Source organism: Andrographis paniculata, unplaced genomic scaffold (genome assembly GCF_009805555.1).
Source record: "Andrographis paniculata isolate CXL003 unplaced genomic scaffold, ASM980555v1 Contig79END, whole genome shotgun sequence".
Taxonomy (NCBI): Eukaryota; Viridiplantae; Streptophyta; class Magnoliopsida; order Lamiales; family Acanthaceae; genus Andrographis; species Andrographis paniculata.
In genome coordinates this window covers 1,800,516-1,825,164 of record NW_026137616.1, presented here as the reverse complement: position 1 = coordinate 1,825,164, position 24,649 = coordinate 1,800,516, and the positions used below count along the sequence as shown (strand labels likewise).

General features: G+C 33.9%; 3 protein-coding genes across 5 annotated transcripts; 2 read left to right on the top strand and 1 right to left on the bottom strand.

Annotated features, from left to right (window-relative positions):
- Nucleotides 1–389: 389 nt before the first annotated feature.
- On the bottom strand, nucleotides 390–3,030 carry LOC127240344 (uncharacterized). 3 transcript variants are annotated; one of them, XR_007836326.1, is made up of 4 exons: nucleotides 2,758–3,030; nucleotides 2,365–2,445; nucleotides 825–1,337; nucleotides 390–654 (listed from the first exon to the last, which is right to left on the bottom strand). XR_007836326.1 is itself a non-coding variant. In XM_051258970.1 (3 exons), the coding sequence occupies exons 1-3, from the start codon at nucleotides 2,917–2,919 to the stop codon at nucleotides 954–956; spliced, it is 627 nt and encodes a 208-aa protein (XP_051114927.1). In that variant the 5' UTR covers nucleotides 2,920–3,030; the 3' UTR covers nucleotides 777–953. The 3 variants fall into 3 exon arrangements, 1 of the variants encoding a protein (XP_051114927.1); XR_007836325.1 differs by having other exon boundaries at nucleotides 846–1,337; nucleotides 2,758–3,029; XM_051258970.1 differs by lacking the exon at nucleotides 390–654 and having other exon boundaries at nucleotides 777–1,337.
- A 3,212-nt stretch (nucleotides 3,031–6,242) lies between these two features.
- Nucleotides 6,243–10,285, top strand: LOC127240337 (systemin receptor SR160-like). Its single transcript, XM_051258956.1, has one exon. It carries the CDS (start codon nucleotides 6,456–6,458, stop codon nucleotides 10,035–10,037), a length of 3,582 nt encoding a protein of 1,193 aa, XP_051114913.1. The 5' UTR covers nucleotides 6,243–6,455; the 3' UTR covers nucleotides 10,038–10,285.
- Nucleotides 10,286–15,642: 5,357 nt separating this feature from the next.
- LOC127240334 (RNA cytidine acetyltransferase 1-like) lies at nucleotides 15,643–24,604 on the top strand. Its single transcript, XM_051258953.1, has 26 exons — nucleotides 15,643–15,952; nucleotides 16,057–16,148; nucleotides 16,530–16,701; nucleotides 16,811–16,933; nucleotides 17,138–17,311; nucleotides 17,544–17,654; nucleotides 17,727–17,860; nucleotides 17,969–18,062; nucleotides 18,324–18,422; nucleotides 18,724–18,860; nucleotides 19,044–19,141; nucleotides 19,937–20,060; nucleotides 20,142–20,229; nucleotides 20,353–20,452; nucleotides 20,529–20,581; nucleotides 20,905–21,081; nucleotides 21,160–21,197; nucleotides 21,561–21,654; nucleotides 22,091–22,270; nucleotides 22,360–22,468; nucleotides 22,552–22,621; nucleotides 22,693–22,840; nucleotides 23,350–23,478; nucleotides 23,847–23,972; nucleotides 24,050–24,115; nucleotides 24,212–24,604. Exons 1-26 carry the CDS (start codon nucleotides 15,848–15,850, stop codon nucleotides 24,467–24,469), a joined length of 3,099 nt encoding a protein of 1,032 aa, XP_051114910.1. The 5' UTR covers nucleotides 15,643–15,847; the 3' UTR covers nucleotides 24,470–24,604.
- The last annotated feature ends 45 nt before the right edge of the window (nucleotides 24,605–24,649 follow it).

Below are 24,649 nucleotides of genomic sequence, written 5' to 3'. Positions count from 1 at the left end.
ATAATAGTCGCAGTAATAATAATTTTGTTATTTTTTTAGAATAATTTTATAAATTAGATTCAGATATAAAAAATACAAGTAACAATTTTTACTTTTTATTTTTTAGTAAAATTATAAAATATTTTTAATATTTTTATCCTTAGTATCATATGTACAATATATACAAGTAATTATATAAAAATTAAAAATAGTTTAATATTAATATACAATCACCTTTACTATAATATAATAGAATAGAATATAATAGAATAGAAGATGAAAACTTTACTTTATACCAAAATAAAAAATAATAATAATAAAATAAAATTCTTTCAATTGAAAAATATAGAGAAACAAGCTTTTACTAAAAAAAATATATATTTTCTATAAAAAAAAAGTATAAATTTAAATGAATGAGAAAATATGAAACAACTATATTCTACTCCAAAATTTTTAGATACAGAGTCATTTAAAACAGCATAGATATTTCAAACCAAAAGCAAACACAACATATAAACTGTCAGGTGAAACTCTGAACTCAATTAAACTCACATTGAAGTAGAGTACAGACTATAAAATGATTTTTCATTTTCCAGAATATACAGAGTGAGAAACACAAACTTGTCTCTTTCTTTCTCCATCCACCATTCCATCCATCCATCCATTGTCTGCTTCCTGCAAACAAGTCAGAGCCAGAGTCAGTCAGCAACTAAACTTATTTCTCCATCTAATAAATTTGAAAACAAATGCAAAAAATAATTAGGGTAGGGATAGAGATAAGAGATAAAGAAACCAAATTAAATAGATAATATGGCATGGGCATCAAAGACCAAAGGAATACATACATACTGTAAGCATCCATTCACCTTGCTTAAATACAAAACCATGCTCCTTCCTCACACAACTATCAATCTTTCTTTACACTCCTATCTTTCCATGTTATTCTCTTTTTCACACGGGACGGGGGATCGGTTTCAGTAAGGAGAATCGTGGCCCGGGCTGTCGGGATGCATATCCATGGAAGTATCATTGGAACTTGGAGGATTGGTGGGATTGGTATTGTTCTCATTGCCTCGATTCCCATTGTTAGCCGAGTAACCTCCCTGAGATAAGTGATAGTTCTGGAGACTTCGGCGAACTGGGCTGGAGAGGGCATTTGAGAAAACAGAGTTCTTGGTCTGATCAGAGTTCCCCGAGCGAACTCCTTGTCCAACAGTCATGGGACCAAATGCATTCGAAGATACTACAGGGAGTCCTGACTGAGGTAACTGCATCAAAGTTTGAGGTGGTTGTTGTTGTTGCGGGACTGGAAGCCTCGGGGATGGTGGAGGCTCCTCTGTTCCATTATCGAGTTCATTCTGCAGATCAGAGCAAAGGGTGTTAGATGGATGCGAAATTTAACAGTATCCCGTGGAGAAAATTCAGCCAAAGAATTTTAGAGAAATCTATACAGAAGATTTATATGCTTATTTCACTTACACATAGAACTTCATAACTACTGGTTCCATTGCTGCTTTCATTGTGAAATTATATTCAATGACAACTTCAATATGTTGCCGTTAGAAAACTAATAGCAATGAAGCAAAGAACTTCACTAATGATACACGGATGCAAGGTATAAGAAGATGACATATCATCCATACCTCCACAATGATAGCCTAAAAGACCACTAGATGTGGATGTAGCATGGGAAGATGAGTAACAGCCCACCATGCCTAAGACTTCTACAGTGAAAGCTCTATCAAAAAAACCTTGAACCCAATCGAATACCAAATTCAATTTAAATACAATATATGTACATAACATATTTAAACAAATGTGTCTATTGATAAAAGTTATATTTAATTTTCAGGTAATGGGCATCTATCTAATATGCCTTGTGTTGGGTATTAAAAAAAATGTCAGATGGAGTTGATAGCAAAAATTTCTGCCCCAAATTTATGGACACCCATTCTGCTCTTATCCGTGTCAAAAACCATTAGCAGATTACACTGAAAAATTTAAACATTAATCACAACAGAACAGTCCCACATGGAAGGATTTTTAAGATGTGAGTTCATCAAGCCAATAGTCAGTAATAACCATTCAGGTTAGATTGGCAAAACACAGAAGTTCGTAACCTAGTATAGCTGAGTCGGATGTAACATTATAGGGTTGATGACATATATATTACATCTTGAACAATAAAATTCCACACAAACAACAAAAACTACAGGATAATGTGACAGTTCTGATCTAGAAAGAAATGTAGACTCAAAATTCATCAACAATAAATGTTTACTGGCAGTATGCAACCCCAAAATTTATACTCAGGCTAATCAGCATGATGTTATAGATGATAAAACTAAGTTAAAGGTTAGAGGTTAATGTGGTAAAGAAAGAGACCTGAATATATGTGAATATATCACCAGTCGTCACTCTGGCGCCGTTCTCTTGCTGTCTCAAGAGCCAACTGTAAAGCTTATCCTACAATACAAAAATAAACGAGTTCAGGGATGGGGAAAAACCTTGTAAAGAAAAAATTACAAATCGCAGTTCTGTGAGCAAACACATTTCCAGACTAAATTCAACATTATATATACATATCCATCATAAATTGGCATCGAAACAGGATGTCACTCATCTTCGGAATATGCGAAGCAAAACACCGACAAATACATCTAATAGCAAAGTCGTATTTCAATCAAATCGCAATCAAGACAATCTGACGACTCCATCCCATACAACGATAAAGATTAACAGTTAGTTGATAAAGAATCTGCACAAGGAGAAACAGACCAAGGCGTGGCGTTCACCGGCCTGGAAAGAGAGCTTCTGCTTGTGCATCGCATGGGTGTAGAGCTGGGAAAGGGAATTAGCGGCGCTGCAGAAACTGGTGTACATAAGACGATCGACCTCGTCGAGGCGCGAGGCATCGGATTTCCTCTTCCTTCCTCCCATGGCGAGAAGAGAATTTTGGCGAAGAGGTGCGCGTGCAGATCAAAACCCTACCGTCGAAGAAACGATATCGGTGAATTTATATACATATGCTTAACCCTAGAATCACACCACCACACTTTCGAAATATTTATTTTGTTACTTATTATTTAGATTTCAGACTCAGTAGGTTCTAAATTTTGGAAATTAAAAATTAGTATTCAATTTAATTTTTATAATATAAAAAATATATATTTAATATAATATTTTTTCAATAATAAATAGTATTAAATGAATAAAAATTATTTGTGTAACAAATGAAAATTATTTGTGGAAGAGAGTCCAATTTTTTCACAATAAATTAGTAAATTTTTTGCTAATTATATCACAATATCGAATACTAATATTAAAAAATAAAAAATAAAAAATCTCTTCTGTCATTAAATTTGTCATTAAATTTTATCTGTGACTTAAAAATAAAAATATATATATTAATAACGATAATTTTTTATAATAAAAAATAGATTAATTAATAATAATGATATTTTTATTAAAAAAGAATCATAAATATTTTTTTACAATAAAAATATATATAAATATAAATTTAGATGACATAAAATACTCCTACTATTTTATAAGTTTCGAAACAAATGATTTATTCAATTTGGAATATAATAAGGTTTAATTAATTAATAATAATACATTTTAATATTATTTGTTAATGTCTTCGTCCTAAATATTCGTAAATAATATTATACAATAAAATAATTATAAATTAATATGGAAATAATCAAAAATAAAAAATAAAAATAAATTATATGAGAGGAATAAAATACTATTTTTCATATGAGTGATAATATTAATAAATTTGAAATAATAATTTATATATAATTAAAACCAAATTTAGAATATATATTTAAATATTTTAAAAGTTATATCTCATTAAAATACATGCAATATCAATATTATTAACTAATTTTATAAAATAAAAAGTATATATTATTGTGGACTAACCAAAAAAAAAAAAAAACGTACATAGGTTTTGTGGATAGTTAGAAAATACTACTATCTCAATGCCAGTAAAAATACCCATATTAATATAGATACAATAATTTATAATAAATATAATTAGTGAGTAATTTAAAAATATACTAATAAAAGTAATTATGATATAATACAATAATTATAAATTATTAAATTTAAAATATAATTAAAAAATATTATTTATAAAAGAAAAAAATTAATTATATAAAATCGATAAAAATAAAAAATATTAATATTTTATATATGACGGAAAAAGTATAAACAAACAAACTCAAAATCTCATTATTGCTTGACATATTCTTTTACTAAAAATATACTATTATTTATTCTCATGTAATATTATATTAAAAAACTTTTTAAATAAAAATTCAAATATAACGCTCCATCTTAAATCAAATTTAAACAAAAACCAAGCAAACCTACAATTATAAGTAGTTAGGGTGTGTTCAATTTTTATTTTTATTATTATTATTATTATTTTAAGGTTGATATTTTTTTTTTCCATATTATATATAAATCATATTTTATATTGAATTTTTATAGGGTGTGTTTGTTTGGGGATTGAATTTAATTTTCACTGTTCATCGTATTTTTTCTCCCAAAAACATTAAATTAAACACTTATTTTTTATTTTTTATATTATAATAAAAATCAATTTTACATTCAAAACATCACATCAATACTTATTTATATAACATCATACAACTATTTAAATTCAAAACTTTTACTATTCAAATCTCAACTCAAAATTCAAACTCCCAAACAAACACACCCTATATTCTATCCGTTTAAGATAATATATTTATATTAATGCATATACGAAAATTTAGATAAAATATAATTAGTAAAATAATTAAAAATTTGCAAATAAAAATAATTATTATATAATTAATAAAAATAAAAAATATGAATATTTTATATAAGCTCGATGAAATGTATTTTTTTATAATACTAATACTTGTCCAAAAGTGTTTCGAAGATTTTTGTGAAATGAACAAATCTTAAAATTGGTAAAACTTTTTGATAAAAAACAATTACTTACTTATAAATTCTAATTTAGTCAAATAAAATCAATTTAACTTGGAAAGTAATTTTTATTTTTTTTACTATTAAAAAATGGTAAGAGTGAATGATGCAATAGTTAGCCAAAAGTTGGCAATCCTATTCCATCCCCATACCCATAACAGGACAGCGATGGATCCATTCCATCCGTCCTTAGTCACACGTACGTATTGCATTTCTTTCGGAGCTCCCGGACCCCTTGCTCCACACCCATCTACACCATTTATATTGCCACTCCAGGGACCGCCCAGGATTCACACCAGACAAAACAGAGAGAGACCGCCATGCCATGTGATCGCCATTACTCCCTCAATTCACTTCCAACTTAGATACACAGAAAATATATACATACCCATACGTATAGGTATAGTAGCATTAATTCCAAAATAATAATTATAATAATAATAATGGGTTCAAACCCGACTATTACATGTCCAACTTCAATATATGTTTTTGTGCACTGTGAATTGTTTTGTCAAATTTAATTTGCGAAATACTTTAGTATACGTAATATTTTGAACGTCCAATTATAAAGTAATTATTTTATTAAATATTTTATTTTTTTTACAAATATTTTTATATTACATCACATCATTATTTTTATACGAAAAAATAAGGGCAAAAATATCATTACACAACTTTTACTTGCTCACTATAATTAAAATACTATTATTTTTTAAACTTTGCGCAAAAAATAAATGTATACTTATTGTGTGGACAGAGAAAGTATTACGTTTGGTCAGGGTTTAACCAATATTCATTTTAGAGCAACAGCGACCTATTTCTAGGTTATAAAAAAATACTCTCTCTCTCTATTATCACTAATTTATCTCACTTAAATTAAACACGGTGTAGTGAGTATTTAATAAGTAATTAAAAATTTATTAAAAAAGAAATATAATTTGATTAAAATATATAATTTTATTTAAAAAAAATAGTAAAAAATAATATTCCCTTCGTTCTTTAATAATTTATTCATTTTTTTATTTTGGTCTATTCCATAACAAAATATCCGTTTTCTTGACATTATAAATATCATTATAATTTACAATATATTACACAAATGTCATTACCTTTATATCATACAATATTAATATATCATACAATATTAATATATGACTAATTTACTTTTATTTCTATTTTATCTTAATATTTTTAAAATTTTGTATAAAAAGCGATGGGACGGAGTATCGAGGAACAAATTAAGTTGGACGCTAAAATAAAATAAAATAAAATAATAATACGATAACAATAATGAATGATTGATTCTTCTTCCTCTTCATTCTTCCGTTCTAACATTGGATAGATAGCAGCACACGTCTTACGTTGCTTCTTCCTCCTCCCCTCTCTCTCTCTCTCTCATACCTCTTTCTCTCTCTACTGATCACAAACAGAATCATGGCTAGAAAGATCTCCAAAACCCTCCAATCAACCCTTTAATTTGACAAAGGAAGATGAAATCATATTGCAACTATTTCTGCAACTTGATCACATCCACCTTCTTCTTCTTCTTCTTGTCCATTGAAGCTTCCTCCAATGGCCTCCGCAGCGACGCCCAGCGCCTCATTTCTTTCAAAAACTCCCTCCCTGACCCCTCCCAGCTCCCCAACTGGGACCCCGCCGCCTCCCCCTGCACATTCGCCGGCGTCACCTGCAACAACTCCACCAGAGTCTCCTCCATCGTCCTCTCCGACCATCTCCTCAGCACCGACTTCTCCCAAGTCTCCACCTTCCTCCTCCCCCTCGACACCCTCGACACCCTCGTCCTCAAAAATGCTAATCTCTCCGGCGATATTGCTTCTGCTCCTATCCCCTCCTGCACTCCTTCCTTGCGCTTGTTAGATCTGGCCGGAAACGCCATTTCCGGCCATGTCTCCGACGTCTCAGCTATCAGGGCTTGCCCCGGCTTAGTTTCCCTCAATCTCTCCCAGAATTCCATGGATAATTTTGGTAAGGATGTTCCTGTTGATCCAGGCTTTCCCGGCTTGCCCCTCCTCCGAGTTCTTGACATTTCCGGCAACAAAATCTCCGGCTCCGGCGAAAGCGTGGTTTCGTGGCTATTGTCCGATGAGTTCCCGGCGATGGAGATCCTGTCTTTGAAGAGTAACAGACTGTCGGGGAGCTTGCCGGAGCTGAACCTGACGAACAACAATTTGATGCATTTGGACCTTTCCCTAAACAATTTCTCCTCCAAATTCCCATTCTTCGCCTCCTGCCCTAATCTGCAGCACCTCGACATGTCTTCCAATAAATTCTACGGCGAATTAGGTGACTCACTTTCCTCCTGCCGGAAACTCACCTTCCTGAACCTCACCGGCAACCATCTCTCCGGCGAGGTGCCGAATCTTCCGAGCGGGAGCATCGAGTACTTGTACCTCCAGGACAACAATTTCCAGGGCGTTCTTCCGCCATACTTGTCTGATTTCTGCACAACTCTCGTCGAATTGGATTTCTCCCGAAACCTTCTGACCGGCACTTTGCCGGAGAGCCTCGCCGCCTGCTCTGCGCTGGAGCTTCTCGACATCTCCGGCAATAATTTCACCGGCGAGCTGCCGATCGACACTCTTTTGGAGCTGACCAGTCTGAAAACTCTAGTCATGTCTTTCAACGCCTTCGTCGGCGACGTTCCCGGCTCTCTGTCTAAAATGGTGCATTTGGAAACTCTCGATTTGAGCTCCAACAACCTGTCTGGTTCGATCCCCTCCGGCCTCTGCAAAGACCCCGGCAGCAGCTTAAAGGTGTTGTACCTTCAGAATAACATGTTGGACGGCGTCATCCCCGACGGTCTCTGCAACTGCTCGCAGCTGGAATCGCTCGATCTCAGCTTAAATTATTTGACAGGAACAATTCCTTCCAGCTTAGGCTCCTTGCCCTACCTCAGAGATATCATCATGTGGCTGAATCAACTCCATGGCCAAATCCCACAAGAGTTTCTTCACTTGCAGAGCCTCGAAAAATTGATTCTTGATTTCAATTACTTGTCTGGATCGATACCCGAAGGCCTAAGCAACTGCACAAACCTGTATTGGCTCTCCCTGTCCAGCAATAACTTCTCCGGTGCAATTCCGGCGACTTTAGGCCGTCTGGCAAACCTCGCGATCCTTAAGCTTGGGAACAATTCACTGTCGGGGAGCATCCCGCCGGAGCTAGGGGATTGCCGGAGATTGATTTGGTTGGACCTGAATACGAATCTCCTCGACGGGATCATCCCTCCGGCTCTGTTCAAGCAATCCGGCAACATTGCCGTCGAATTGCTGACAGGGAAGAGTTATGCAGAGATTAAGAATGATGGAACCAAGGAGTGTCATGGAGCTGGGAATTTGCTCGAATTCGAAGGTATCCGTCGGGAGCAGCTCGATCGAGTTTTGTCGAGGTATCCGTGTAAGCTCACCCGAGTGTACCACGGCACCATTCAGCCGACGTTTAACCACAACGGGTCGATGCTTTTTCTCGATCTTTCGTACAATAAGTTGGAGGGCGTAATGCCGAAGGAGATCGGATCGATGTACTATTTGTTTGTGCTGAGTTTGGCGCACAACGATCTCTCCGGCCCGATCCCGCAAGAGCTCGGAGGGTTGAAGAACCTCGCGATACTCGACTTGTCGTATAACAGGCTTAACGGGACGATTCCGCAGGTCAAGCTCACGTTCGGCGAGCTCGACTTGTCGAACAACAATCTCTCCGGAATGATCCCTCCGGTGGCTCCGTTCGACACGATCCCAGAATATCGGTTCGCGAACAATTCCGGACTCTGCGGGTTACCCCTCCCGCGCTGTGGCTCGGGATCGCGCCCGGAAACCGACCTGCTGCATCAGAGATCGAACCGGCGACAAACTTCCCTCGCCGGGAGTGTAGCCATGGGTTTGCTACTCTCGTTCTTCTGCATTTTCGGATTGATCGTTTTGGCCATCGAGATGAGGAAGCGTAGGAAGAAACGAGAGGTGTCTCTCGATCCGTATCGGGATCACGACTCGAACACGGCGCCCAGCCCGTGGAAGTTGAGCATCAACCTAACGACGTTCGAAAAGCCTCTCAAGAAGCTCTGTTTCGCGGATCTTCTCGAAGCGACGAACGGATTCCACCACGACAGCGTGATAGGCTCTGGCGGGTTCGGCGACGTGTACAAGGCCCAGCTGAAAGACGGGAGCGTCGTCGCGATCAAGAAGCTGATACATATCAGCGGCCAGGGCGATCGGGAATTCACCGCCGAAATGCAAACGATCGGGAAGATCAAACACCACAACCTTGTGCCGCTTTTAGGCTACTGCAAGGTTGGCGAGGAACGACTTTTAGTGTACGAATACATGAAGTACGGGAGCCTTGACGATGTCCTGCACAACAGGAAGAAAGCCGGGATCAAGCTCGACTGGCCCGCGCGACGGAGAATTGCCATCGGAGCAGCGAGAGGGCTGAATTTCCTGCACCACGGCTGCATTCCGCATATCATCCACCGCGACATGAAGTCGAGCAACGTCCTGCTCGACGACAAATTGGAGTCTCGAGTCTCTGATTTCGGAATGGCTCGACTGATGAGCGCGATGGACACACATTTGAGCGTGAGCACGTTGGCCGGGACTCCGGGATACGTCCCTCCTGAGTACTACCAGAGCTTCAAATGCTCGACGAGAGGCGACGTCTATAGCTACGGGGTAGTCCTCCTCGAGCTGCTCACGGGGAGACAGCCGACAGATTCGAGTGATTTCGGGGATAATAATCTCGTCGGGTGGGTCAAGCAGCGTGGGCAGATGAAAGTGAGCGACGTCTTCGATCCTACGTTCAGGAAAGACGATCCCGGGTTGGAGCTCGAGCTTCTGCAGTACTTGAAGATCGCGTGCGCCTGCCTCGACGATCGCCCATGGAAGCGACCCACGATGAGCCAAGTGCTCGATATGTTCCGCGAAATTCAGGCCACCAGGTCGGGGATTGATTCAACATCCTCCGCGGCGCTTCACGAGGACACGGGTCTTTGCGACGCGCCCAATGGAATCGAAACGAGGATCGACGAAGGCAACGAGACCGCCGCCGGCGGCCGGTAGAGAAGGTTATTCCGGGAAGAATTCAGCAGCATTATGTATGTGATGTATTATTCTTTAATTTTGTTGTAGCTAGAAATATATGTTCAAGAAGACTCAATGGCTACTGCATTTTGCCTGTACATACATATATAGAGGGGAAGGGGGATTACAGTGTAAGAAACATGCATTAATGCTTATGCATGGATCCTCGTACGTGAATTTGCGGAAGGGTTTTGGGAGGGGACATTGAAGCATGCATGGATTTGATTGAGGGTTTGTTCTTCTGGGTTTCGATTAATAATTCCTTGTACGTAGTGTATACATTGAAGCATGCATGGATCATCGAATCAGCACCGTACGATCTCAGCTATTTATATCATATCAAATATTAAATTTCTTTTATTATATTATTTTTTTTCAAAAAAGTTATTTGAATGAAAAAATTCCGTTTAGAAAAAAACATTAGAATTTTTAAAAGTAAAAAAATTAAATTTTGATTTGGTATTTTATAAAAATATATATGTATTTAATATAATACTTTTTTAAAATAAATATTACTTCATCCGTCATTTAAATTTATTATTATTATTTTTATTGTCATCCAAATTTATTCATATTTTTTTTCCGTAACAAAATATTATTTTTTCTATTTTTTTTTTATAAAAAGAAAAATTATTTTTTATTTATTTTTTTTAAAATTCATGTTGGATCAATCCAATCAATTATCAATCAATGTCAGGAAGAAGAGTATTTAGTTTTGAAGGCAGTGTGGGTGGGGCTGGGGGGTGGTTCAATTTGACGAAGCATATATGTATTATTAGTGGCTAGTGATGGGGTGGGGTGGGGTGGGGCTGGGCAACACAGAATTAATTGAGATTGGAGTTTTGTGTGTGTGTGCGTGTCCACGCGCACGTGTAATGCTCTACTACCAGACAACATGTCTATAATCGTCCCTACATTATCAATTCCTTTTAATTCCATGTGTTTATGTGTTCTTTGTTTTAATTAAATTTTAATATTTTTTTAAAAAAATGATTTAATCAATGTAGGTGAATAATAAATTTAATTGTGAGAGTGTCTTTAAATAAATTAGTATGATTTTGATTTCAGAATAATCTAATGACTCATTCAAATATTTTGATATGAATTTTGTGTTTCAAATCGAAAATGTGACTGTTGTTTGCATTCATTTATGAACAGACACGTTTTTATTTTTTTATTTTTTTTTTCCATTTTAATGTGTTGTAATATTTCTTTACTCGTGACTAAATTGTGTATAATCATTCTCTCCTATTATGACAAACGATGAAAATTACACTCAATAATTAATACATCTATATCGTCTTTCTTTTATTAATTTTTTTCTTTTATTATTTTAATTATAATAATATATATAATTAAATTAAGAAGATATTTAAGTTTGGACGAGAACGAAAGTTCGATACATATTGATTATTGGGTCGGGCGACCATCTAACTATTCCATGTCCAATTAAATTGTTCAACAACAAATGATCATCGATCCTGGAAAACTAAAACTTGATTGTAATGAAATGAATAATCCGTTGATATTTTTGTAAGTAATAAAAAGTGTGGACGGACGGGTTTAAGGCCATGACAATGCAGCCGTTGGATGTGTTCGGGGGAGGAGGGCCCGTATGTCGCACCCTCCTCCCTCTCTCTCCAACACATTGTCTCTCTCTATAATTTTGTTTGTTCGTCGTCACACACTCAGAGGGAAGAAGAGGAGAAAATATCAGCGGATGTGTCGGGCCGGGCTGGACCGGGCTCCGAGCGATAGGGTGTGGATAGAAAAAATGAACTGAATCGTCGAACCGTTATACCAAATCGAATATTCGGTTAATCGAGCAAATTCGATTCGAATACAAATACTGTACATTTGATATTTGTTTTGATTCGGTTTTCGATTTTTTAATATATTTTTTTATTCGGTATATTATTATATTTTAAAATTTATATTAATAATAATATTCAGTTCGGGTTCGGTTTGGATATTTTGAAATATTTACACATACTTTTTTTAAATTAAAATTCTAATATATTTTTTTATTTTCGATTCGATTCGAATTATTTACAAATATTTTCATTCACAATTTTGAATATTTGTTCAATTCGACTATAATATCAATTATATACATATTTGCAAATATCGAAACTATGTCCGATGTAATAATAATTGGGGGTGGGGGTGGGAGTGGGAGTGGGGGTGGGGGTGGGGGCTTGAGATCACTGCTACGCCTCCAACGCCTAATTGAATTGAGCAGATAAGATGAATGCTGATCTCCCAAAGTAGTTGCCAGCTGCATTGGATCTTGTCTTGTTTCCCCGGCCCGGCCCGGCCCGGATCGGCTCGATTTTGTTTATGCCTCACAACTTTGTGTGATGTTTATGACGCGCTGTTATTTTTGTTGTTGTTGCGCGTTTATTCGAAAAGATTTAGAACGTAAAAACATTTTACGAGTAATGTTTGTTTAGGTAGAAGTTTATGAGCTTTGAAATTTTTTGATACAGTAAAAAAATTAGTGTGATTAGTGTTGGGTATTTAATTAAACAGGTGAAAGACAGATAAATTATTTGTCCAACATTTTATTTGATTAATTTATTTTATTTGAAAAATAAATAAATAAATAATCAAATAAATAGTTTGTTGTAACTCAATGGTGCAGTAGAACTTGGGCAATTTTTTTTTCTACACGTTATTATATACAAAATAAAATAAAAAAATATAATATATATTATATTTTCCTTCATTTTTCACTGGAAGACGGAATATCAATTTCAAAAATTCATTCTGAAAATTGTTCTTCGATTCTAATTCGGTTTGCGGAATCTGTTATTCCGTTCACAATTCGTTCTATCTTGAGAGGCGATCGGTGGAGGGTCGAATTCGCTTCAAGGAAATTGCGTGCTACACGAGGCTCGAATTTAATTTCGCATGAATTTGATTTTGTATTTTCGATTTTAGCCATATATAAGATTTCCACAAAACTATTTCTCAACGGTTAGCAGTTGAGTTTTTTAGGTTGAAAGTAATTTATTTAATTAATTAACATTTTATTTATGATGTAATATATATAAAATAAAAAAATTTTAAATATGTAAATAATTATTTTAATGATTATATTTTAATAAAATATATATAATATCATTAGATAATAAATATAAAAGTATTTTTTTTTATTAAAGTAAAAAAAAAAAAAAAAAAAAACTATACTAAACATATGTAATTGTATATATGTTAAAATTAAACAGATAAAAGTGACAAAATTATTATACATTACATGATTTGAATGAAGAGTATTAAAAATTAAATAAATTGAAAGACATACTGAGGTCGACTCTTAAAGATGTGAAAGGAGAATTATTGCAATACTTTGAGCTTGGCATAAAAGGCTGAACTCGCCCACGTGCATTGTGGGCTCACCTTTGATTGGCATGGGCCATTCCTATTTTTGTTATGAACACTCACGGTCTTTTTTTTATATACTTCCTCAGTCTCATATTACACAATACTAATAGGAATATTTTTGTCCTTTTCACTACAATTAATTATAATACTAATATTTAAAAAATTACGTCACTTGGAACGAATGGAGTATATATATAAATATAACACCATTAAAGTTTGACATTTAGGAATTTTAATTCACATACGGATCCAGTAAAATTAATTTACTTGGATCGATACAAAATATAAAAAATAAAAATAATTGAAGGTTTTTTAAAATTTTAGATAAAAAATTAAAATAAATAATATATAATAAAAATAGTAATATTTGTTTACAATATATATATTGTTAGATTAATTTAAAGCTTAAAGGGTGGTAGAATGCTTCGATACTGTACTGTATTTTCATTTTCATTGTAAATAGATATTAAATGAATATAATGTTTAAATGATAATTGTTGATATTGCCCAAAATAGTAATAATATTACCATTGAATGAGTAATGAGGGTTGTTTATTTTGTAAAATTATTTGAGAGAATATTTTTTATATAAAATATTTGATATTTGAGACCATGGAATACAACTTTTGGGTCCATATGGTGATTATAAGTTATATATATTCAACAAATAAAATATAAATACTTTAAATATATATTATTTATTTATTATTGAAGAGATAGTATAAATAAATAAGTATAAGTAAATTTTAGTGTAAATTCTTTTGAAAAATAAATAAGATGAAATAAATTTTTAATGTTTTTTTTTTTTAATCTTTAAAAAAGTTTGAATGGGAAAAAAATAACGGGCTGGGCTCATGTAAGTGGTGCGGCTGGGCCTATATAAAGGCCCAGATCCTGACCCGTAAACTGAAATATGGTACGGTTCAGACCGACCCGATAGACAATTTGAATTTGGTCCGTAGCACATTTCGGGAGTTCAATCAACAGGAGCTTATTCGATTAAGTATGATTTTGTTAGATTTTTTCAATTTTGAGTGCATTTCATTTAAATTTTTAATTTTTTTCTTTTTAAATTTGAAGGTAATTAATTTAGATTTTATTTTATTTTATTTTTTTAAATTCCAAAGTAGTCAACAATTTATAACTTTAAAAATTTATAAATTTTATTGGATTTTAATAAAATAAAAATAAAAAATTATATAGTATAAAATTTCTCTTTATAGGAAGATAATTTTATGAATTTTTAAAATTATTATTATATAAGTGATAAATGATATAATAATATCTATTATAATTTTTAACAAAAAAAATAAAGTAATAATTTAAAGCTAAAATATACTAGCAAATTATTATTATTTTATAAAAAAATATGTATGTAAACATTAAATTTTTTTTCTAAATTTAATTAATATCATATATATATATATATATTAGAAAAAAATAAAATTTCAATAAAAATAAATATATTAATCATCAGTACAAAATCTAATTAAAATGAAAAATATAAATATTATAATTAATATATTTAGAAAATATTATAATGAATTTCTTTGGAGAAAAAAAATAATATAAAATCTTAACCATAAAGTAAGAAGTTAATCAATGTACAATTTTAAATTATAAATATAATAATTAAAAAATATATTATTATTGTAATAAATATGTATTATTATTTTATTTTTTTAATTATAAAGACAAATTATATTGTCATTATAATGAAAATGTAATAAACCTATATTTTTTTTTTGTTGAACATTTAGTTTATATTTATTTATATTATTTTATTTTATTTTTTTCAAAAATTGAAAATTCTATATTTAATTTGTTTTTATATTTATTTTTATGTTAATTATGTAAATAAAAAAATAAAATATAATAAAAATATAAAAATAAATTGATAATATAATAAAAATTATGAAATTAAAAATATTAATATACTCACAAAATATTGGTATTATATATATCTTACGATAGAATTTTGCAGTAATAAAAGTATGTATATGTGCTGATACATGATTATTTTTGAATAAAATAAATATAAATAATAAAATAATATTTTTTAAAAATATATAGTATTTATTAATTTTAATTTTAATTATAAATATGGTATATTTATAAATTTTAATTTATATAAATTCATAATAATTTAATAAAATTATAAAAATATAAAAAAATCCAATCAAATGCCGACCGATTTCGGGTTTTACAAAACCCTAAACCCAAAGGCCAAAGCTTCTACCCCTCTTCTCCCGCTTCGCTCTCTCCTCAGCCTGCAACTGTCGATTCGAAGAGGAAGTGCGCTGAAATCCCATTTACTTCCATTTCACCTAGGTTGTTATTCCGTTCAGCGTCGCTTTGGTATCGCAAGTTGAGAAATTGGGCATTGAAGGGGAAAAAAGAAGATGAGGAAGAAGGTGGACCAACGTATCAGAACTCTTATTGAGAATGGGGTCAAAGCCCGCCATCGTTCTATGTTCGTCATAGTTGGTGACAAGTCCCTCGATCAGGTATTTGAATATGAACAAGATGCAATAATCCACACGCACGGATATAATGCATATATGTCTCCATTAATCTCTTGTTTTCGTTTCTTGTAACGCCAAACCAACAGATAGTTAATTTGCACTATATGTTGAGCAAATCGGTCACCAAAGCGAGGCCGACTGTGTTGTGGTGTTACAAGGACAAATTGACGCTTAGCAGGTTCATTTTCTTTATCTCTCTGCTAAAGTGTAAACCTTTTGTTATTTTATGAACTAAGCACTTACGTGACATTGATTGTTTGATGCGAGATGCTATTAAAATCCTTTTATGAGTTTTGCTTTTGGTTTGTACCAGACAGTTGGGTTGGGGTAGCATGTTATTGCTGTGATGAACTTGGCATGTGGCATAATAGTGTATTTTGGACAAAGCAAACTTCGTACTATTGAGATAATTTCTTAACGAAATAGTAAAAGATATTCATCTAAACAGGGATTAAAATGGGCTGAGTCCGGTTCTTTATACAGATTTTGAATCATCATATAATTGCCTTTTAGTTGCAAGGCATCTTGTTTAATTTCATTCTTGTTATTTGGTACTTAGTCATAAAAAAAAGCGAGCCAAGCAAGTAAAGAAGCTCATGCAGAGGGGGCTTTTGGATCCTGAGAAAGTTGATCCTTTCTCACTTTTTGTTGAAACTGCTGGAATAACTTATTGCTTATATAGAGATTCAGAGAGAGTTCTTGGTAACACGTTCGGCATGTGTATATTACAGGTACGATGCAAACCTTTAATAACCTTCAATTAGTAGGACATTCATAATTTAAATACAAGCAACTGATTCTCTTTTATCTGCATCAACTTTGATGTTTGTCTGACAAAAGGACTTTGAAGCTTTGACTCCAAATCTCCTAGCAAGGACTATTGAGACTGTTGAAGGTGGTGGCATAATAATATTGTTGCTTCGCTCTCTTTCCTCACTCACTAGTCTCTACACCATGGTTATGGTATGATAACTTATTTTTCCCCAAAATATTTTTATTTATTTTCACAAATAAATAATTCTTTGACCCAAGAAATTATAGAAGGGGTTAAGTATAGAAGTTACATGCAACTGAAAAGACTTTTTTTTTTTTCATGGATAAAAGTGTGATTTATTGTCTTCTCCTGCTTATATATTGTTAACAATTTGTAGACTTCATTGATCTCAGGATGTTCATGAGAGATTCCGTACAGAATCACATTCTCGTCCTGCTGGGCGCTTCAATGAGCGTTTTTTGCTTTCACTTGCTTCATGCAAAGCTTGCATTGTCATGGATGATGAGCTCAATATTCTTCCCGTTTCTTCTCATATGAAATCAATTACCCCAATTCCTGTTAGAGAGGTAAATTTATTAGTTTCTGGCTCATCCTGAGATTTTTCAGTTGGGAACTGCATTAGCCTTCATTTATTAAACATTCTGATTCCAATCATTTTTAGACACAAAATGCAAATATTTCATTATCTAGGATTTATTTTAAATACTGGAGGGCAAATTTAGTGAGAAAGCAATTGATATACTGAACTAGACATATGTTCTGCTAATTTTACTGTTATTATAATATATTTTTTAAAAGGATTCAGAGGGGCTTTCAGAAGCTGAAAGGGAATTGGCTAATTTAAAAGAGCAACATGATGATGACTTTCCTGTTGGACCTCTAATTAGAAAGTGCCGCACAATGGACCAGGTAATGATTTATTCGTTAGAGGAATCGACTAATAACTTTTTGGTTTGATTCTTAATATGAATTTTCAAACAGGGGAAAGCATTAATTGAATTCCTTGATGCAATCTTGGACAAGAGTCTTCGAGGTACAGTTGCTTTGCTTGCTGCTCGTGGCCGAGGAAAGTCGGCTGCTCTTGGTCTAGCAATTTCCGGTGCTGTTGCAGCAGGGTATTGTGAGATTAATAAAAAAAATTAGAGTTCTGCCTTTTCCCTCATTTCTTTGCAGGCCTTTTCCTAGACCTGACTATGCTAACTGAGAACAAACTTGCTTCCCAGATATTCCAATATTTTTGTGACTGCACCTAGCCCAGAAAATCTGAAAACTCTGTTTGAATTCATATGCAAGGGATTTGAAATGCTTGAGTACAAGGTATGTGGTTTACCTGTTGCATCCATATGTGTTTTTCCTGTTACACTGTATTTGCTATTTGTCTTCCAATAGTCAAAATGGTTTTCTGTTTGCAGAACAACTTCGCTCTCAGCTGGTTATTGTCTGAAAGCAGATGCTTTTGTATTCCTATATTCTAAAGTAGTTTTATATTTTGAGTGCATGCTATGGAGATTACATGCAAAGCAATATGCATCATGTAAAATTTATAACATAAATCTGAAACTTTTAGTGTCCATGTAGGAGCACTTGCACTATGACAAGGTGGAGAGCACAAACCCTGAATTCAAGAGAGCAATTGTCCGGATAAATGTTTACAAACAGCACAGACAGACTGTTCAAGTAAGTAAAGTCGGGAATAGAAAGTAAATTCTCTTTATTATGATCAAATTGTATCGGCCATATAGTTTTCAGCCATCATTTGAAAACTGGTCGCCATTTTCATTAAAAATGTACATCTAATCCCTTGTGGACGCTTTTGTTTGAGGGATAAAAAAAGGTAATTGCTGCATTGCTGCTCTAAGGGAAGAATATTAAGCAGCTATGGACCTGCTGCGATCTGTTTTCTCGACTGCAGTACTGTTGCATTTAAGTTTCAGTAACAGTATGAGGTAGGTGACCGTTTTCCCTGATATGTTTGCAGTATATACAGCCACATGAACATGAAAAGCTCTCCCAAGTTGAATTGCTGGTTGTTGATGAAGCTGCAGCTATACCATTACCAGTTGTGAAGTCCTTACTTGGTCCCTATCTAGTATTCCTTTCATCTACTGTGAATGGGTACAAGATATTCTTATGCTACCTTTTTCCTCTAAAAATTATATCTTGCACTAGCTTTAAATCTTAACTTCTGTGAAGGGCCACATCTGCCCTGAATCCTCTCTTCAATTATTTTTTATATTTAAATTTAGTCTCAGCAAAAGATGATTATTTGTACATTTTACCTTTTTTTTTTGGTTTCAGCTATGAAGGTACAGGAAGGTCTTTATCTTTGAAACTCCTTCAGCAACTTGAGGAGAAAAATCAGCTATCAAGTAGAAGCACTAAGAAAGTTGACTCAGGTATAGTTCTCTCCCCCGTCCCAACACTTAATTTACTTCTCTCATTTTCTTATGTAATTTCATTTCTGTGCTCTGATTTCTCATGTCTGCAGGGGTTTCCATATAATTCTGTACTTGATTTGAGTGTCACTTTGTTATGCTAAAACTTTTTTGGATTTGAATAACTGCTCTGAGTTACCAGTTATCTATGGTTATGATTAAAATCTACCAGCGAGAATGTTTAACTTTGTCCAGAATAAATTGCAGAAAGAGTGGAAAGTAGATAGTTGATGAGTAATCACTTATGAGTCATGCATACTTACGGAAACTCAATAAGCAAATAAACTAGTGTAGTTACTGGTTTGACTGGTTTTACCTCTTTAAACAGCTCTCACAAAGACAAAATGTGATAGCATGTGCACTATTTATATTCTGTTTTATTGAGGTAATGGCTGAAGAATAATTAGTTTTATTTGTTCTAATGAAATAAGATCTATTGACGTATTCTGCTTTTATAATTAAAAAAGTATCACAAGTCTCATTCATCCTGCACTCTTAGGTTATCTTATTTCAACTATTCTTTATTACTAACCAGTTAAATGGCAGGGTTGGGCTGTTTTTCGAAACATTTGGTATTACTGAATTTAACTTTATGCCCATGGTGCTTACTTGGAAATTTACGTAGTCTATCAACTGTAAACTTATTGTTTCCAATAGGAAATATGACATATGAGTTTTGATGGAACGGCATGCTTTTATTTATGGTAAAAGTTTTTCTTTAGTAAATTTTGTTTTGTCAATGAATTTCTATGGCAGGCTCGCTCTTCAAAAAAATTGAATTGAATGAGTCCATTAGATATGCTTCTGGTGATCCCATTGAATCCTGGCTTCATGGTTTGTTGTGTCTGGATGTTACAAGTTCCATCCCTGGCATTACCAGGTAATAATGTAGAAGTGTCTGGTTAAGAAATAACTGATATAATATATATTTCTTTGAGTAAATATTTGTTTTCTTTAACAGGTTACCGCCACCCAATGAGTGTGATCTCTACTATGTCAATAAAGATACCCTTTTCTCCTATCACAAGGACAGTGAATTATTTTTGCAGGTATGCATAGATGAATTGGTTTTTGTGAGTGTGGTTTGAGTTTTAACTTGTCCTTGGCTTAATCTCTATTTGTATTTTGGTTTAATTATGTCTATAATGCCATTTTGAATGCTTTATATACAGAGGATGATGGCTCTCTACGTTGCTTCTCACTACAAGAACTCTCCAAACGATCTGCAATTGATGGCTGATGCACCAGCTCACCATTTGTTTGTGCTACTTGGTATATATGAGCTCCATTATACTAGTTTCATCTACCTGACTTCCTGCCAGTGGAATGCTGATTCATTTTTTGACAGGACCTGTTGATGAGTCCAAAAACCACCTTCCTGATATTCTCTGTGTCATCCAGGTATCTTGTAATGTTTCATTTTTAATATATATATTTTTTTTTAAACAATCACAATGCTCCAATTTAATTTGCTTTTCCTTTACCTGTTTGTAACCTTATATGTGCGCCACATAAATAGCCTTCTTTTTGTGTTCTCCATTCCAGATAAACACAGTCTTCCCTTAAGTAAATAGATTTCTTTATTTGGCTGTCTCAAATAACAAACAATTTTTTGTTTACATAAATCTTATGCATTGTAAGAAATTTAAATTGACCATTTTAACAAAGCTTCCATCATCTTCAATCATACCGATCACAATATCTTTGCACGTACATATGTACAGATATCTTTTGAGGGACAAATTTCTCGTGAATCTGCAACCGAGAGTTTAAGGAACGGTCGTCAGCCCTCTGGGGATCAAATACCTTGGAAATTTTGTGAGGTGTTCAAGGATCCAGTTTTCCCAAGTCTATCAGGTGCTCGCATTGTGCGCATTGCTACCCATCCAAATGCAATGAGGGTAATTTTTTGCATGATCGTTTTGGAGTATGTGTGTATTCATTCCGTCACTTCACTCAGTAATTTCTGAATATTGCAGCTTGGCTATGGTTCAGTTGCTGTCGAGCTTTTGTCAAGGTATGCTTATTTATTTTGAAGGGTTGCTTTGTTCATTTTTCCAGTTTGTTGCTATTTTTATTTTTTCTAACTCTTCTGTCCTTTTCTTCTTGACTCCATTACCCACTGGTGACTGATGGGATTCTAATTTCAATTATTATATTTCCTTTCTCCATTTACTTTGCTTTACAAATCCATATAATCAAAGAAGATTTTCAATATAGGAAGATTTTTAGCCTGTAGGTTGCAAGTTTTTGGGTGGCAATTGGAAAGCCTCTCTAACTTTTCTACCTCTTGTTTGAGAATACAAATTTATCATACTATGACAATTACAAGTAGATGAAGTTCTTCAGGTATATGACATTGAGTGGTTATTCCTTCTAGGTACTTTGAGGGTCAATTAACACCAATCTCTGAGTTGGATGATGAAGAATTTCCAGAGAATTCTCCAGTTAGAGTCACAGAGGCTGCAGAGAAGGTCCATTTTACACCTTTCCCCCCATTGCTGTATATCTTCTGTGTTGCCTTTCTGGATTTTAGCTCTTTTTCTGTCTGTATTTTCTTACCCCCATCACATGTGAAAAAAATGCTTCCTTATTTACATTGAATATGATAATTTAAATCTTTTTCAGCTGGCTGTCAATTTGTCAAAATCTGTGTTGACATTGTACGATGATGGAACTTGAGCTTATCATGGACATGCAATCATTGAAAGGACTCTTTGTCGACTTGAAAACTGTTTTCTAAACTAATGGAATTGTGACAATTGTTGCACAGGCGCTGTTGTAAACCTGTTTCTTCTCAACTAATAAAATAACAACGAATTTAATTGATAAATTCCTTGTACCTGGCACTTGTCATGGTTGTCCTTTTCCTTTTTTGTAGTGAAGTTCTAAAGATCTAAACTGATGCAGGCTTCTTTGTTAGAAGAAAATATAAAGCCGCGGACTGATCTTCCTCCGCTGCTTGTACCACTTCGTGAACGGAGACCAGAAAAACTCCACTACGTTGGAGTTTCTTTTGGGCTTACTCTTGATCTTTTCCGGTTTTGGAGGAAGCTTAAATTTGCACCATTCTTCATCAGCCCTATTCCTGTATCAATCTAATTATTCTAACATTGTTATTTTTTTGCTGACAATGTGTTTATGAATGGGCTTATCTAATTTATTATGATGAAAATCAGAACAATGTCACCGGGGAACACACTTGTATGGTCCTGAAGCCACTAAATAACGATGATACTGAGTCCAATGGATCGGATGAGTTGGGATTTTTCCGACCTTTCTATCAAGGTTTATAGAATTTCAGTTTTGTTGGCTTCATTGAAAGAGCTGTATATTGAACTGTAGATTTATTTTTTACATAATGTTTTCAGTGTTCAGGAAGAGGTTCTCGAAACTTTTGCCCTGTGATTTTCGTCGAATGGATTACAAGCTTGCCATGAGGTATTGTTGTTATTGGTTTTTCTAATTCTGGAGTTCTTTTTCAAATATTTTGACGCCCCTTGTATTTGCAGTATATTGGATCCAAAAATCAACTTCTCAAATATGGATCTTTCCGTGCCATCCTCCGATGAACACTTAAAATCTATAAGTGAAATGTTGGATTCAGATGGTATGCAAGATCTTGAAGCATACGTAAAGAATGGTGCAGATTATCACACTGTAAGATTCTGCAAGAACTTTCTTTTAGACATTGAAAAATTTGCCATATTGTTCAAATGCTATGTTTATATGACACTTTATTCAATAAAATTATTGGAAAATAAATGAGGCAAAGATGAAGTTCAAACAGTGTAATACGATGTAGAATATAATTTAGATTGGTTTATACGGGATGCAATAGATAGAACAGATAATTTTGGAATTTCTAAAGCGAGTAGGAGTAGACGGCTTTGAATTGGTGATGAGTGGCAAGAGACATTGTAGAATTAATTTAAATTAAAATTTAAATCGAGTATACCCAACCAACAGAAGTATTGAGAAACAAATATTCATTTCAAAATAATTTGGTTTTCAGTTGCCACCCACCTATGACCCTCCATCTGGTTGTTTTTCTTCTGAATGCATATCTATTTTAGTTCTATTTTCACAGTTATTAATAGACTTCTCTTCTTTAGCATACCCTGCCTTGTGGGCTATAAGGTGATCGGTTATTAATTCACACAATGCAGATTAAGTATTTGAAGTGTGATCTTGCTCTTGCATACTTTTGGGAGAAAATTCCAGTTACATTGTCGTTGGCCCAGACTTCTATTTTGCTCTGTATTGGTTTGCAAGATAAAGATGTATCCTACGTCGAGGTACTGATTTCCCCTATTTCTTGATTGGTATATCTTTGCAGTGTGATATATATATACACACACACACAAAGCATTTGCAAATGATTTCTAGAAGCTTGTATGTGCGGTGGATACTTAAAGATTACAACATATGAGCAAATTTGGATTTTAGTGAATATTGAAATAAAATATTTCAAGAAAATTGAAGTTGTAAGGATGGTGCAAATGATGTTAACAGTTATGGTATTAGCAAGGGATCGTGCGATAAAAAGACTTTTCTATCTTCTATTTTCTTAGATGAAAGTTTTCCGGATTAGGCTAATTTCATTTCCTAATTTATTAATTGGATATGTACTCTTAACATTTTCTGTTGTGTATGCCTTCTTTAGGGAGAGATGGATCTGGAAAGAGTACAGATACTGGGTTTATACATCAAAATCATGACGAAGTTTCACAAATTCATTAGCGCCCTCGCAACCCAAGGGACTCAGCCCACCAATTCCCGACTAAAAGATGTAACTCGACTTTTGAAACACTACTATACCTCAACTTTATGCTCTATGTTCCTCTGTTTGATTGCTTTGCTTTTCAGATTATAATGGAACCACATCCGGTATCCGTGGAGGAAGATCTGACCGATGCAGCAAAGCAAGTCCAGGTTTGCAATGTTTCAACATAATATTTATCCAAACTGTTCTTCATCGTCTCATTACAACAAAAAAGAGGAATAACTTAGTTTCGATCCTATCGTCAGGATGACATGAATTCGAAAGAAGATGGTGCACTTAATCCAGATCTCCTTCAACAGTACGCCATCGTAGATAAAGATGCTGATTTCGAAAATGCCTTGCGAAATAGCGGTGCAAAGGCTCTCTCCGGCAGTCTTATTAGTGTAAAGTCGAATCGGGAGAGGAGTGAGAAACGCGGGAAACCAGCCGAGAGTGAGAAGAGTGAAAAGAAGAGAAACAAGAACGACCATAGCTCGAGATCAAACAAGAAGAGAAAGGCCTGAACCATATTTTATACACAAAACAGTCATTAATTTTATCATAACAATTTTTTTTTTACACTATTTGGAAGATGGATTCGAAGACTAATTGTGATCTACTTCTCACAATTTTGGTTATCAAATTTTTATTTATGTACTTCATTAAAATAAAAACTATTTAAATTTGAAACATAAAATTGTATA